At 29.4% G+C, this 12,900-nt stretch overlaps 1 protein-coding gene across 1 annotated transcript in view; it reads left to right on the top strand.

The window, feature by feature from the left end:
- LOC129962948 (dynein axonemal heavy chain 2-like) overlaps positions 1 to 10,258 on the top strand; it is a 127,108-nt gene extending 116,850 nt beyond the window's left edge. The window contains exons 72-77 of the mRNA XM_056076951.1: positions 400 to 516; positions 1,140 to 1,289; positions 3,148 to 3,324; positions 3,530 to 3,604; positions 6,962 to 7,106; positions 10,110 to 10,258. Coding sequence (XP_055932926.1) covers positions 400 to 516; positions 1,140 to 1,289; positions 3,148 to 3,324; positions 3,530 to 3,604; positions 6,962 to 7,106; positions 10,110 to 10,258 — 813 coding nt within the window. The remainder of the gene's footprint in view (positions 1 to 399; positions 517 to 1,139; positions 1,290 to 3,147; positions 3,325 to 3,529; positions 3,605 to 6,961; positions 7,107 to 10,109) is intronic.
- The last annotated feature ends 2,642 nt before the right edge of the window (positions 10,259 to 12,900 follow it).

The raw sequence follows: 12,900 nt of genomic DNA on the forward strand, positions 1-12,900 counted from the left end.
TTTGATCAGGATAGTCTTGGCTTTATCATACATTTGTGTTCAATAGTACTACTGTAGGCAGAGATCTCACCTAAAAAAATTGTTTAGCATACTGTATATGCATTTGGACAAGTAACAAAGAGAAGATATAAAAGGAATGTTAGTGTGAAATTTCAATTTGAAAACAATTTTAACACAGTTAAATTAATGCTTTTATTAATGAATGGGCAAAATAAAATGTGCAACATCATGACTAGAAATTCAATTAAGGTTTTTTGTATTTTTCATAATTTAATTTCAGGTTTTATTATAAATTATTTCTTTCAATATTTATAATCAATGAAATTAAACTTAATAAAATAAGATTCGAAAAATGCTGATTATGTTCCTTTTCATAATTTACTGTAACTTTCTGTGAAGCTCACAAAAGTTATATCTGATGTCAAACTTCGTATTCCTGATTTACTTGACGAAATGGGTGCATTAGACATTCTTCAAGAGAGGCCTGATTCTTATAATGAAATTCTAGTGCAAGAAGTAAGTAAATTGATAAATTCATCTATCATCAAAAAATTTATGTTCAGATGTATTTTGTCTAAAATAATTGTTATTAGACTTATTTTGTCTGAAGTTTTTTAATTTTTAAAATTATATAATGTTAAAAATTCTAATTTATAGTCCTGAGTCTTAAATTAAGAAATTTCTTACAATTATAAAAATTGCATAAATAAGTTTTTTTTAAATTTAGTCTTTCACTTAGTCCTGCATTATAATTTTTTATCTGAGAGATTCTCCAATTCAAAACTAATAAGTTTGTTTACATTTACTCCTAACTGGTGATAAGAATGAGCAAAACTTTACCTTAATACAATTGATAACATTTTGAAACTTTAAAGATTATTATTTTGGTAGTTTAAAGGGATTATTTTAGAAAGTGTGTCTGTCTGTCTATTCAAGTACAGATGTTCACGATAACTACAAAACGTAAAGAGCCAGAGGGATACAATTTGATAAACAATTTAAGTGTTTAAAATGCAGACTGTTAATCCAATTTGAACTAAATCGGTTAAGAGGTTGACAATCTGTCGGTCTGCATTTTCGCATGCAAGGCTTGAAATTAAAAGAATTGCTTTTTTTTTTTTTGTATTATTATTTTTCAGACGAAACGATATAATAATCTGCTGAATTTGGTTTCAAATTCTTTAAATGAACTGGAGGATAGCATTTTTGGCAAAGTAATGATGACTGATGAGCTTGAAGAACTTTCCAAAGTGATTTTGAAAATGGAAGTTCCCGAAGAGTGGCAAAAGGTAGTATAAGATACCGAACTCTTTTTACGATTTTGCAATTTTTTTCTAAGATAAAAAATATAATTCTCACTTAATATTTGCTATTACGGTTTTATTGCGGATGCAATTTTTTGCTCACATGAATGGCTGAAATTTATTTTTAATGCAATGAATCTGTAGAAATTACTGTTGCGTTTCTTGTTTACACAATAATTTATTTGCTAGTGAAGATTGTTGTCAGGGTGAAATGACTTGAAGACACAGGTTGTCTTTTATGAGGCTTATTGGTAACATCAACAACAAAAGGCACATGATTACACCATAGTGTAGTAGGCCTAGAGAACTACACATAAAATTTTTCGGGAGAGAGAGAGCCGAGATCACACTTTCCTTAGTACAGGAGTCAAGTTCACTTCTACTGCAAAAAAAATATATACTAAACAACAGGGAGACCACAGGATACATTACAGGCAGCTAGCTCCGTCCAGGAAGATCGCGTGGTTAACTGAATTCTTAACAGAATCATTAGTTACGATCCTATTTCCCTCATCAATGTCTTAAGCCTACTTGTTCTTAAGATAATCATATCAATTGTTCATTTCATAACTTTCTCGTACACAAAATGTACCAAGAGAAATCGTCAAAAATTTCGAACTCGAGATTTTGACGAATATCCACGTTTAAGATCTCCCCGAGCCCAAAGAACGCTTGTTTGAATCACGTGTACCTATGAACATGATAACTGCCGGCGTCCTGGCGTAGGGGTAGCGCGTCTTCCCCGTGATCTGGGCGTCCCGGGTTCGAGTCCCGGTTTGGGCATGGTTGTTCTTCTGTTGTTCTATCTGTGAGATGTGTGAATGTGCCCTCCTGTAAAAAGGGGTTGTGCAAGCGAATGAGTGATGCGTGAGTAGCAAAGTCGTACTCTTGGCCCTAGTTGGCGCTGCTATAAAAAATAAGAGACGTCCCCCTCAGGCTTAAATCGCTGTCTTCGTAACAGCGGGCTTGTCAGCGGCAAGTGCCATAAGAAACAAACAAACAAACATGATAACTGAAAACGCTTTGAGCTAGATGAATGAAATTTTATGTTTGGTTTTTACATCAAATTCAAATACGACTAGACTTTCAAGATCACTAGACTTAGATATTCAAGACTATTCAAAAATTGAATACAAATCATTCATATGAAGTCTGTCTGTCTGTTGCCCGAGTACAATTGAACACGACACCTACAAAATATCAAGAGCTAAATGGATAAAATTAGGATAGATATAGGCATTTAAATTGAAGATCCGTTTCTAAATTTGAATGAAATCTGTCATAGGATGCATGTGTAGATTTGTTCTTTCACATGCATGCAACATTTAAATTTCATGAACTTAATAATTTATATAAGTGGCATGTGAACTTGTCACTAAAACTGTTCTGCGTCAATTTTGGTTTCAATCGATCAAAGAATAAACATCCCAAATGCATATTCGATTTTCTTTCCTATACTATGAAACGCATAACTCTCATGCGATTCAAATGTCTCGAAATAAAAAAGTATTCGCGGCCTCCACGGCCTTGCCCAAGAATCACAATTTTATGGGGAAATATATATTTATTAAGGAATACGCGATAAAATTTCGCGAAGACCACTCCCGTTGGTTTTATACCTTAATATTTAGTGAAAACAAGAAAATTTAAGTGTTATAATGGATTTTGATGTGGAGACATCTTAAGTAATGAGAAAGACATCTGAAATGACTTATAGGTCAACATTTTAAAATGTTCCGATATTCCGATACGCAGAAAGGATTCAAAGCTGGATAAATTGTAACATTTTTTAGGAAAAAAAAAAAATTGAATTCTTGCTTAACATTGAATGTTGCATTTTTAGCTGTATCCGACTTTAAAACCTCTCGGTTCCTGGATTCAAGATTTAAGGCTTCGAGTGGAGCAGTTTGCTAAATGGATTTCACTTGGAGTTATGCCAGTGAAAATTTGGCTTTCAGGATTTTCAAGTCCCAACAGTGTTTTAAACGCTACCCTACAGACCACTGTCAAAAATAGCGATGTAAGTATGAGTCGGAATACAAATGTTTCCCTGAATTTCTTTTTATCATTTTAAATCATAATTTTTTTAAATATGCAGACACTTTCTTACAGTTTATTTGCTTTTGAATAACAATTATGTACAAAAAAAAATGTACCGAATTTTAAACCATAAAAAAGGGATACATTTATAAACTTTTTAAAAATAACTCATCGTCATTTTTCAGGTCATGTTGAAAGAACTTATCTGGGAATATCAAGTATCTACCTTAGAGGAGTCTCATATTATTGAAGTTCCTGCAGTAAGTTATATAATTCTGTATTTTAATATTACCAAACTTAATATGAGATGGAGTGTTTCAAATTTGCGTGCTCTAAAAGATTAATTGAGTCAGGTAATTATCATTATTTTTTTCAATACAAAAAAAAAATTTTTTTAAGGACAGAATTTTTCGTGAATTTTGAAGATTTTAATAATCTTAAAATATTATTGATAAAACGGAAATACAGTGTTAATCCTGTATTATTTTTTCAAATAATAATGAGGCGTCCAGTGATATCAGATGAAGAAAAAATGCGAAGAAAGACCGAGCGAAAATCTGCCAATCGGAATTTCTGCCAATTTCTCTGTTGAAAATTAAAGAAGTATTTTGTTTAACCCTTATCGTGGCAAAATTGCTTTTTTGAAGAAAAGCAAAAAAAAAATGTATATAGGTAGCTATACATTTTGTATAGTATACCATACATACAACTTTATAAAAATTATTTTATAGTGGTAGTATATTTTTATAAAGTTGTATGTATGGTATACTATACAAAATGAACATAAGGGTTAATATCTTAGTAGTTTACAAGATTAGGTGGGGAAAAAAGTGAAATTATAATACTGCAGAATTCAAAAGATAGATGAACCGTGTATTTACACTTTTAATAAGCCTCATGATATCATGGGATGGGTCTTCATTAGATAGGTTAATGTACACAAATACTAGAACTGAAATAAGACAATTAAAACAGGACGGCATTCATTTCAGATAGTTAGGTGGAATCACGAACATGAAGCTCATATCTGACATCAAATTTTAACCAATATTCCCGGCCAATTAGCTGGTCGCCTTAGACGACTAGTAATTAGTAAACACAAGATTGGTTCGGAATTTCAGATCTAAGGAACTCTCCGATTGTATTACTTACTAAGTTTCATCGTTATAAAGTGGTACGACTTAGTTGCCCAAGAAGCTGACTAACAGTTCATATAATGATTTGCTAATCACACAATTTGTTACTGTCCAGCTAGCTAATTGCGTTAAATGCATTTTCTATGCTTAATGAAATCATGCACGTGATCAGTTTATTATCTCTTGCAACATTAATAAATTTCATAATTTTTTCTAGGGTCTGAAACGTCCCCATTCTTTTTCTAAAACCACATTAGTTTTTTTGCTTAAAATATTTTGGGTCTCTAAGAAATACATTAATCTATTCATTTAAAGTTTATCTAAAACCTTGAAACCTTTCTCCTCGTTTGCAGTTAAGATTAGTTTTGCTTTTTCCGTATAATTAAGAAGCCATTATTTAAGGGGTAATTCATCATATTTGCAAAACCTCCACAATAAATTCAACTGCCCATTCGTCATATTTCGGGATGACCTGTTTCTCTACACCTTTATAAATTTTCTCAATTTTCATATTAGTAAATTCCTGCATTTCTTCGTCTAGAACCTGTTTATATTCCCTTTGCTCAGCCTCAAAATTATTGGAAATTGTTTTTGGATTATATAATCAAAGCTCTCTTGGACTGTTGATGTGTACTCTCTGTTATTTTTTCTAATTTGGCTCATCATATGGGTAGAATCTATTTCCTTAATAATATTTTTGATTGTTTTCTTCTTGGTTTCTAAAAGTTGGCTTATCTTGGAACTTCTTAAAATAATCTTGTTTACCTTTTTAACCATTCATTTATATTTTGTCAATTATTTTTTCATCAATATATGCCTTTTCATGCAATTTTCGGAGTCATCTATATAAAGCTCTAAAGTTACTGCTCATTACTTCTAAATTTCAGAAGATGTCATTAACAGACGGTAGCTTCATGTTTTCCCTATAGAATTCTCTTCTGCTAATAACACATATCAAATTTAATCTCCTATTCAAGTCCCTAATAATTTCATCTATAATGTCAAACTTAAAGCCTTTTCTCTAAAAGCCTGTATAAAGCATATAAGATCCTTGCGGAAAGCTAGGATCTTGAAGTCGTCCAACTTCCATCTTCGTAACGATTTTTTACAGAAGATTCCACTAGAATGACATAGGATATTAACTTAGTTACTTTGAGTTTCATCAGTATGCACAAACCATTCCAGTAATTTACTTCTTTTTATACCTCAAATTGAGTATTTGCGATACTTTAAACCTACTTTCTTATTCTTATAAATTAAAAAGATAATTGACAGGCATTTTTTTCCTTTGCTTTCAGCAATAGAAGAAAATCATACGATTAAATATTTCATGAAACAAGAACAAAAGATTGAATTTCGTTACAAAAATGAAATTTAAACTTCAGGATTTTGGAAAATGATATCATTCAAAGTTTAAGAAAAATCTGCACAACTAAACTGATGTCATTAAGAAGGAAATGTTTTAAATTTAAAAATAATGTAAAAATATTTCGCTCAGTTTTTATTTAATTAAAATAAAAATATCACTGAAGTATACATTCCACTGTCCAAAGTATATCAACGTTAAGTTTGGTAAATATAAGTCGAACGATCTTTCTTATATTATATAATATATAGTATATATATAATGCACTTCGATCTGATTGAGCAGATGAGGGCAACTGAGGTCAATGTTGTAGAGAATGTGAAAATGACGTTAAATTTATAGATGGGCCATCCAGATCAAGGGGAAGAGAATAGTGCGGGTTTGAAATTTTATTTCTCCATATATACTGAGAACACAAAAATAATTTCATTTAGACGAATGGTTGCCTCGTCCTAAGAAACAGATTTTGTATTGAATTACAATAGCGTTGGGAATATGGATGAAAAGTGATTTTCTAAGCTCTCAAACTTGAAGCATTTCTCAATCTAGCATTGTTTGAAAACTCTCCTCTTTCAATCTTAACCTTTTTAACAGCAGATGAGGAGAGGAGAAAATGGCAGACTAGGATAACTACCTTCGCCTTTCAGATTATTGACTGTAAATTTTCACATTACAAAGTCTGTGCATTATCCCTACATTATACAAAGTATTATGTTGCTATTTTTAACTAATTTCGAATAATTAAAGAATAAAACTAACCATACTCTGTTTATTCTTTACAGATGGGATCGTTTTAATAAAGAAATTTCAATTTGAAAATTAAGATCAAAGCTAATTTATTTATATAGATGTATGTATCTTTGGTTGGAAAAAAAATTCCATGTAAATATTAAAATAATTATGTTTATAGAAATTCTTAATACTCATTCTGTTAGTCAATATCGTAACTGACCACTTTGTTAGTTCATTAGTTATACATGTCACAAGTATAGATTTTAAAAATATTTTGCTGCATCTCTGTATTGGCAATTCGCATAACAATATTTAACAAATCTAAAATTCTCAAAGAATATTATTTATTCAGTTATATTTAAATATAATTATTGAATGTTTAGGAAGGGATATATGTACGTGGTTTACTTTTGGAAGGCGCTGGGTGGGATAAGACAAACGGCATTTTAATCGAACCAGAACCTCTGCATTTAATCACTACAATGCCGGTCATTCTCTTCAAACCAGTTACTGAAACTTCAGTGAGAGGTAAGATTTCTTTTGCATTCCCTTATTTAACTGGAGACGATGTTGAGTTTTAGTATAAATAAATGAAATGAAGTAGACGATTTATTTATATATATTTTGAAGAAACATTTCTGAAAAATGTTAATATTGCAGAAATGTTTCTTCCTAAATATTTTAATGTATCTATCATTCATCTTACAAGAAAACAGATGCAGCGTCCGGGGAAAATACTGCGTTCATTTTTAAAAAGTATGTACTAGAGAAAAAAAGGAACAAAATTCATTTCATGGTCAAAAGATTAAAAAAAAAAAAAAAAAAAAAAAAACGTTATTTTCGTTTTATTTTTTACTATATATATTATATAAAGGAAAAACATTGTGATTGCCCAAAAATTTGAACTCGAAATTTTGATGAATGTCCAGATTTTAGAGTTCCCCAAGTCCGAAAAACACATTTTTGGAATTATGTCTACTCGTTTGTGAACACGATAACTCAAAAACGTTTTGAGTTGGACGGATCTAATTTTAGACATTTACTAAATTTATAGATTTCCATCAAACTTCTAATGAAATTCATTCACATGAAGATTGTATGTTCCAGAACAGTTGAACTCGATAATTACAAAATATAAGGAGCTAGATGAATGAAACTGGCAAGGAGTTAACAAACTATCCGTCTATATTTTAGCATGCATATGAGCGCGATAACCCAAAAATGCAAGAACTGACAAATGAAAATTGATTCAATATTTTAACATCTAAAATGTAGATTTGTATTAAAGTTTAAACTAAATCGTCAAAAGGTTGATTATTATCATTCATGTAAATATGTTAACTCAAAATCGTAACGACTTGGATAAGTGAAATTGAGTATATACTATTGTTGTGTTGCGACTTATGGCACTTTAAAAGCCCGCTGACATAAGCCCACTGACATCTGTCAGCGATGTAAGCCGAGTGAGCGTCTCTTGTTTTTTCAATATGCCAACTAGGGCCAAGAGCACGACTAAGCTACTTCATGCGTCATATTCGCTTGCACAGCCCCCCTTTTACAGGATAGCACAATCACACATCTCACAGATAGAACACAGAGGAAGAACAACCATCCCCGAAGCGGAACACCGGGAGAAGACGCTCTACCCCTATGCCAGGACGCTGGCAATATATACTATAGTAACTAAAACTGTAGTTTTATGTCAAATTTCAATTTCATTCGATAAAAGTAAAAATACCTTTAAAATTTACCATTGGGTTTCTTCAAAGCCGAGCCTGTTTATGAAGCAGAAACCCTCACATGAGAATTCTGAAAAAATCAGTACTCGAGACGTTCATAATTTTGCCCAAGGTCTAAAATTTTTAGACGACATTTTATACAAAAGAGTGTTCGAAAAAATTTCAAGAAGACTATTCCTATTGGTTTAATTTTACATTTCATTTGAATCAATTCACTAATATGGAAAATCAAATTAAACAAATACAACTCAATGTTATGAGCATTGCGAGCCCATCAGCTTAATAATATGAAGTGCTGTTTCAAAATTATCTTTTTTAACTTCGATTAACCCAAAATTCTTACACTCAAAATAAAATTTCAATTCTTTTATATTTTCAACAATATGAAATGAAAAAGTTTTAATGATTGTGTTGTTTACAGTAAAAACAAGGACATTGTATAAAGAATGTTTTTAAAATTCCACACATTATTTCCTCTGGAGAACAATTATTCTTAAATAAATAAATAATTTAATACAGAAAAAGAGTTTATATAACGCCGAGTAACCACAAAATGCCTATTTATTAAAGTGAAATAATTAAAAAATAAATTCAATTTCAAAGAGACACAGACAGAGGCAGGTTGCCTATTTCTGAACTTTCTTGTTAAGGATAGACTGTTTGACTTCCCAATAACTTTGTTTGTCTTTTCTGTTTGTTATGTGGTATTGCACGCTATGTTTTTAAAAATTATTCCGAGGTTCAGCAAGACCCAACTCAGTACTGTATTGACTTCAGCTGAGATTCAGTACTCTAACTACAGGTTTTCACAACCAAATGTTAATCATAGGATATGATTAAAACATTTAGAATGTTTTTACACTATCATTAGAATTAGTATGAAAATGTCAAAATTGTAATATTTTCAAAAGATGCAACTTCTCTAGTGGCTGTAAAATAAGGAGTTAGATGACTCCAGCAACTTGAAAACATGTGGGATAAAAACAAAGAGCACAATGCATACTTATATAAATAATAAAAAAGTATATCTATGTACAATATGTAGCATATGGCTTTTTCCCCCCATAGAATTATCTCCAATAGTATAAATGCTGTGGTTTTTTTCTTGAGATGACTCATACAAAATTTAATGGATTATTCAAATATTCTATTAGTTCTTAATTCTTCCAAAGAAAAAAAGGGAGACTTGCAAATAGTATTTATATTAGAAAGAAAAAAAAAAAACCCTTTAAATGCTTTATTCTATGTTTTGATTTTTAATTATGATTTATTTCTTATTCAAGAGAACACCAGAATCAATTCCCCACAAATAATTAACTTGAATTTACATAAGGTGAACATAGATTTTTTAGTAGAGCAAAATACTCATACTTTAAATTTTATTATCCTAACTCATAATGCAACTGCTACTGAATTATCATGAAAGTGCGCAAAAGGAATGCATTATTACTAGAAGATAATTCACAAATTGAAAGAGAAAATTTTGAAAGATTTAAATAAGACTAACATAAGTATATCTGAAGATTTTCGAGTTTTATATTGCATGTTGGGAAGTGGTGGGGGAGCTGGAGATGAAGAAGAGAGAGAATATTTGCATTGTTTCTAAAATGCATCTTTTTTTTTTCTTTTCTTCATTTATGATTTTTTTCAATTCACTTGATGTGTACAAAAATAATTATAGATTTTTTTTTTGTAGACTTCTTTAAAAAAAATTCTTTACACTTATGATGTGCAGTTTCTTTCTTATTTATTAAATTAAATCCCATTAAAGGAAATTAAATTTTCATTACAGGAGTATACAATTGTCCTTGTTACTATACATCTAAGAAAACAAATGAGAAGGGATACACATCATTTCTTTTCAATGTTGATTTAAAAACCAAGAAGGCTAAAGACTACTGGGTAAAAAGAGGAACTTCATTATTATTGAGCTCCAAATAAATTCTTTAGATCTACATTAGTTCATTTATTTAAAATGTCTTTTTTTTTTTTTTTTTCAAATAAAAATTTACAATTTTTTTTTTAAGTACTCTTTTTAGTTATATGTAATTTTCAAATCTTATTTTTCACTCAAAGAAAGTAAATTGAACATTTACAATTCTTAAGTAAAATAGCAATAATAACAAAGAATGTTAATAATTATGTTTGTTTTAATTGTTTCTACGAATTTTTATCTTTGAAATCAGATAGTAAATTAAAGTGAAATGAAAAATATTTATCACTATACCAGTCGCCTGTCTCTAATTGCTCTATATGTATGTAAGAAAAAACATAACATACATAATTCTAAGTGGTAAAGTTTTTAGTTTCATTCCACAAGATTTTTTTAATTATTTAATACAAGGAGAATCAGAATAAGAAAGACACTTTTGGTGTCAGTGTTTGGACTGTATTTATGTTTTTTTAAAAATTTCTTTCAGTCTGTCTGCCTTCCCACCCCCCGTAGCTCTAAAATTTGATTGCATATAATTGGCCTTAGGAGAAATATGGAATTTCTATATTCATCTTAGCGTTTTTCAGAGATTAAACTTTAACTTAAAAGATTAACAATATCTAGAGAAGGCAACTTAAAGGCTCTTAGGTTCAGATACTTAATAGTTTTTTTTTTTTTAATTATTGAAATCTTAAGCAAAAAATCAACATTAATACAGTATATTAAAAATCTTCGATGATCAAAGTTGTAGATGTCGCTTATTAAAAATTGTTATTTGGTGAAAAATTTATTAAGATTATGCTAGTACCATAGATTTATTCTATAAGTTGAATATTTCAAACATTTCAAAGTTAGTTATAGTCAATATCCTTTTCGTGATTGAAGGAGCATCAACAAGGTTTATTATCTAATACAAATTTACTTAGTAGGACTGTGTAATAACCGATCGAGTAATTATATTTATTGTTATATTTTCCATTTTATATATAAAAATAAATTTAGGAAATCGAAGTTTAACAGAATTTGGTCATATGAAGATGGAGACTATATGCTCATGTATGTATCATCTTCCATGTGTGTATGATGGAGGTTTTTAATGTTAGTTAACTTTTATAATTATATATTTTTTTTATTTGTGTATAGTTTTTACTAATTTATGATGTTAAAAATCAGGAGAAATATTTCTATTACACTATTTTTTAAATGCTACCAGACAGATACAATTTTATTGTAAGCAGAGAAAAATTATTACAAAATAACTCAAGTCACTGAAAGTGTACATGATGCACACAATGTGTCTAAGCATAAATATAATCAAACAGAAGAATTTTTTAATGTTCCCTGAGAAGATAAATATCAATATCGTAATACTCTATGGAATAATTTCTGCTTTTGAATATTTAGTATATTTTACCAACACTTTCATAAAAGGGGGAAAAAATCGCCATCACGAGATATTGAAATACTGAAATTAGTTAAAAAAACATACTCGGAAAACGAAAGTTGCTTTTATTAAAGCCTTTCACTCTTTAACAGCTGGAAAATACTTGAGACAAGTCGTCTCAGGCAACCAGCGGGCACATCCAGAATACTAGTCAGATATACCTTAAGGTCCATGATTTCAATAAATTTTCAAACAATAAAAATGTAGTATTTTAATTGTCTTACATATATTCTGTTTATTGTGTATATTAATTTTTCTAATAGGGACCAGTTCTTCATCTATTCATTCATCTTGTATAATCACTTCAAAGATATTTTAACAGAATTAGATTTTCTTAACTTGAAATAAAAGCGGTAGGATGATGAAACAATGAAAATAGTTTGATTTTCAGGGCAATAATATAATCTATTGTTGAAAATTAAGCAATAACAAACAAAAAAAATCTTTTTTTAAAAAATTTTGATACAGTGTAAAATTTATTTTTGTTTAATGTTTTTTTCGGAAATTATCGCCAAAAAAAAAATCTAGCTTAATTTTCAATTACGCCTGACAAATTATAATTTTAAAGAGCTTTCCAATCAATACATCAGTATCTCTTATGTTCAGTTCTTTTGGAAATAAACAATAGATTGATATTCAATGTTTAACATTTTCTTAATATATAAAAAAAAATTATAAAATTTATAGTAAGAAATCTTAATTGAGGAATTTCAAGATTTGGATTTCAATTCACATCACTCAGAATTTCTCCTAAATCATTTATCACTAAGGATTTCTCCTAGGTTTGATCGAAATGTATGATGAAAAATGTACAATGTGATTAAATTATCACATTTAAGCTATTACAATTTTTAATTAAAAATTATAATACCTATAAACATCACCTTGCTGCAAACTATAACATTTCTATTAAACTAGTAATAAACTTCAAAAGTCTTTATGTGAAAAAAAAAAATGTTAATAATAAAAGCCTTTTGTTTCTTCATTTTATTCTAATAGTTGCCTTTAGCATTCAATCGAACTAACTAAAAAAAAATTTCAACCAAATCTTTTATTTGTAGCTTGGTTTTAAGAGTTCTTAAAACAAAGTACTTCGAAATTTCGATTTTCATAGACTGTGCATTTAAAACTATTTTAAAAATCTTACACATGTCCTGTTTATTGTAATGTTCAGTTCTCTCTATTAATTAATTATCTTATCTAAAA

This window comes from Argiope bruennichi, chromosome 3, assembly GCF_947563725.1.
Source record: "Argiope bruennichi chromosome 3, qqArgBrue1.1, whole genome shotgun sequence".
NCBI classification, from domain to species: domain Eukaryota; kingdom Metazoa; phylum Arthropoda; class Arachnida; order Araneae; family Araneidae; genus Argiope; species Argiope bruennichi.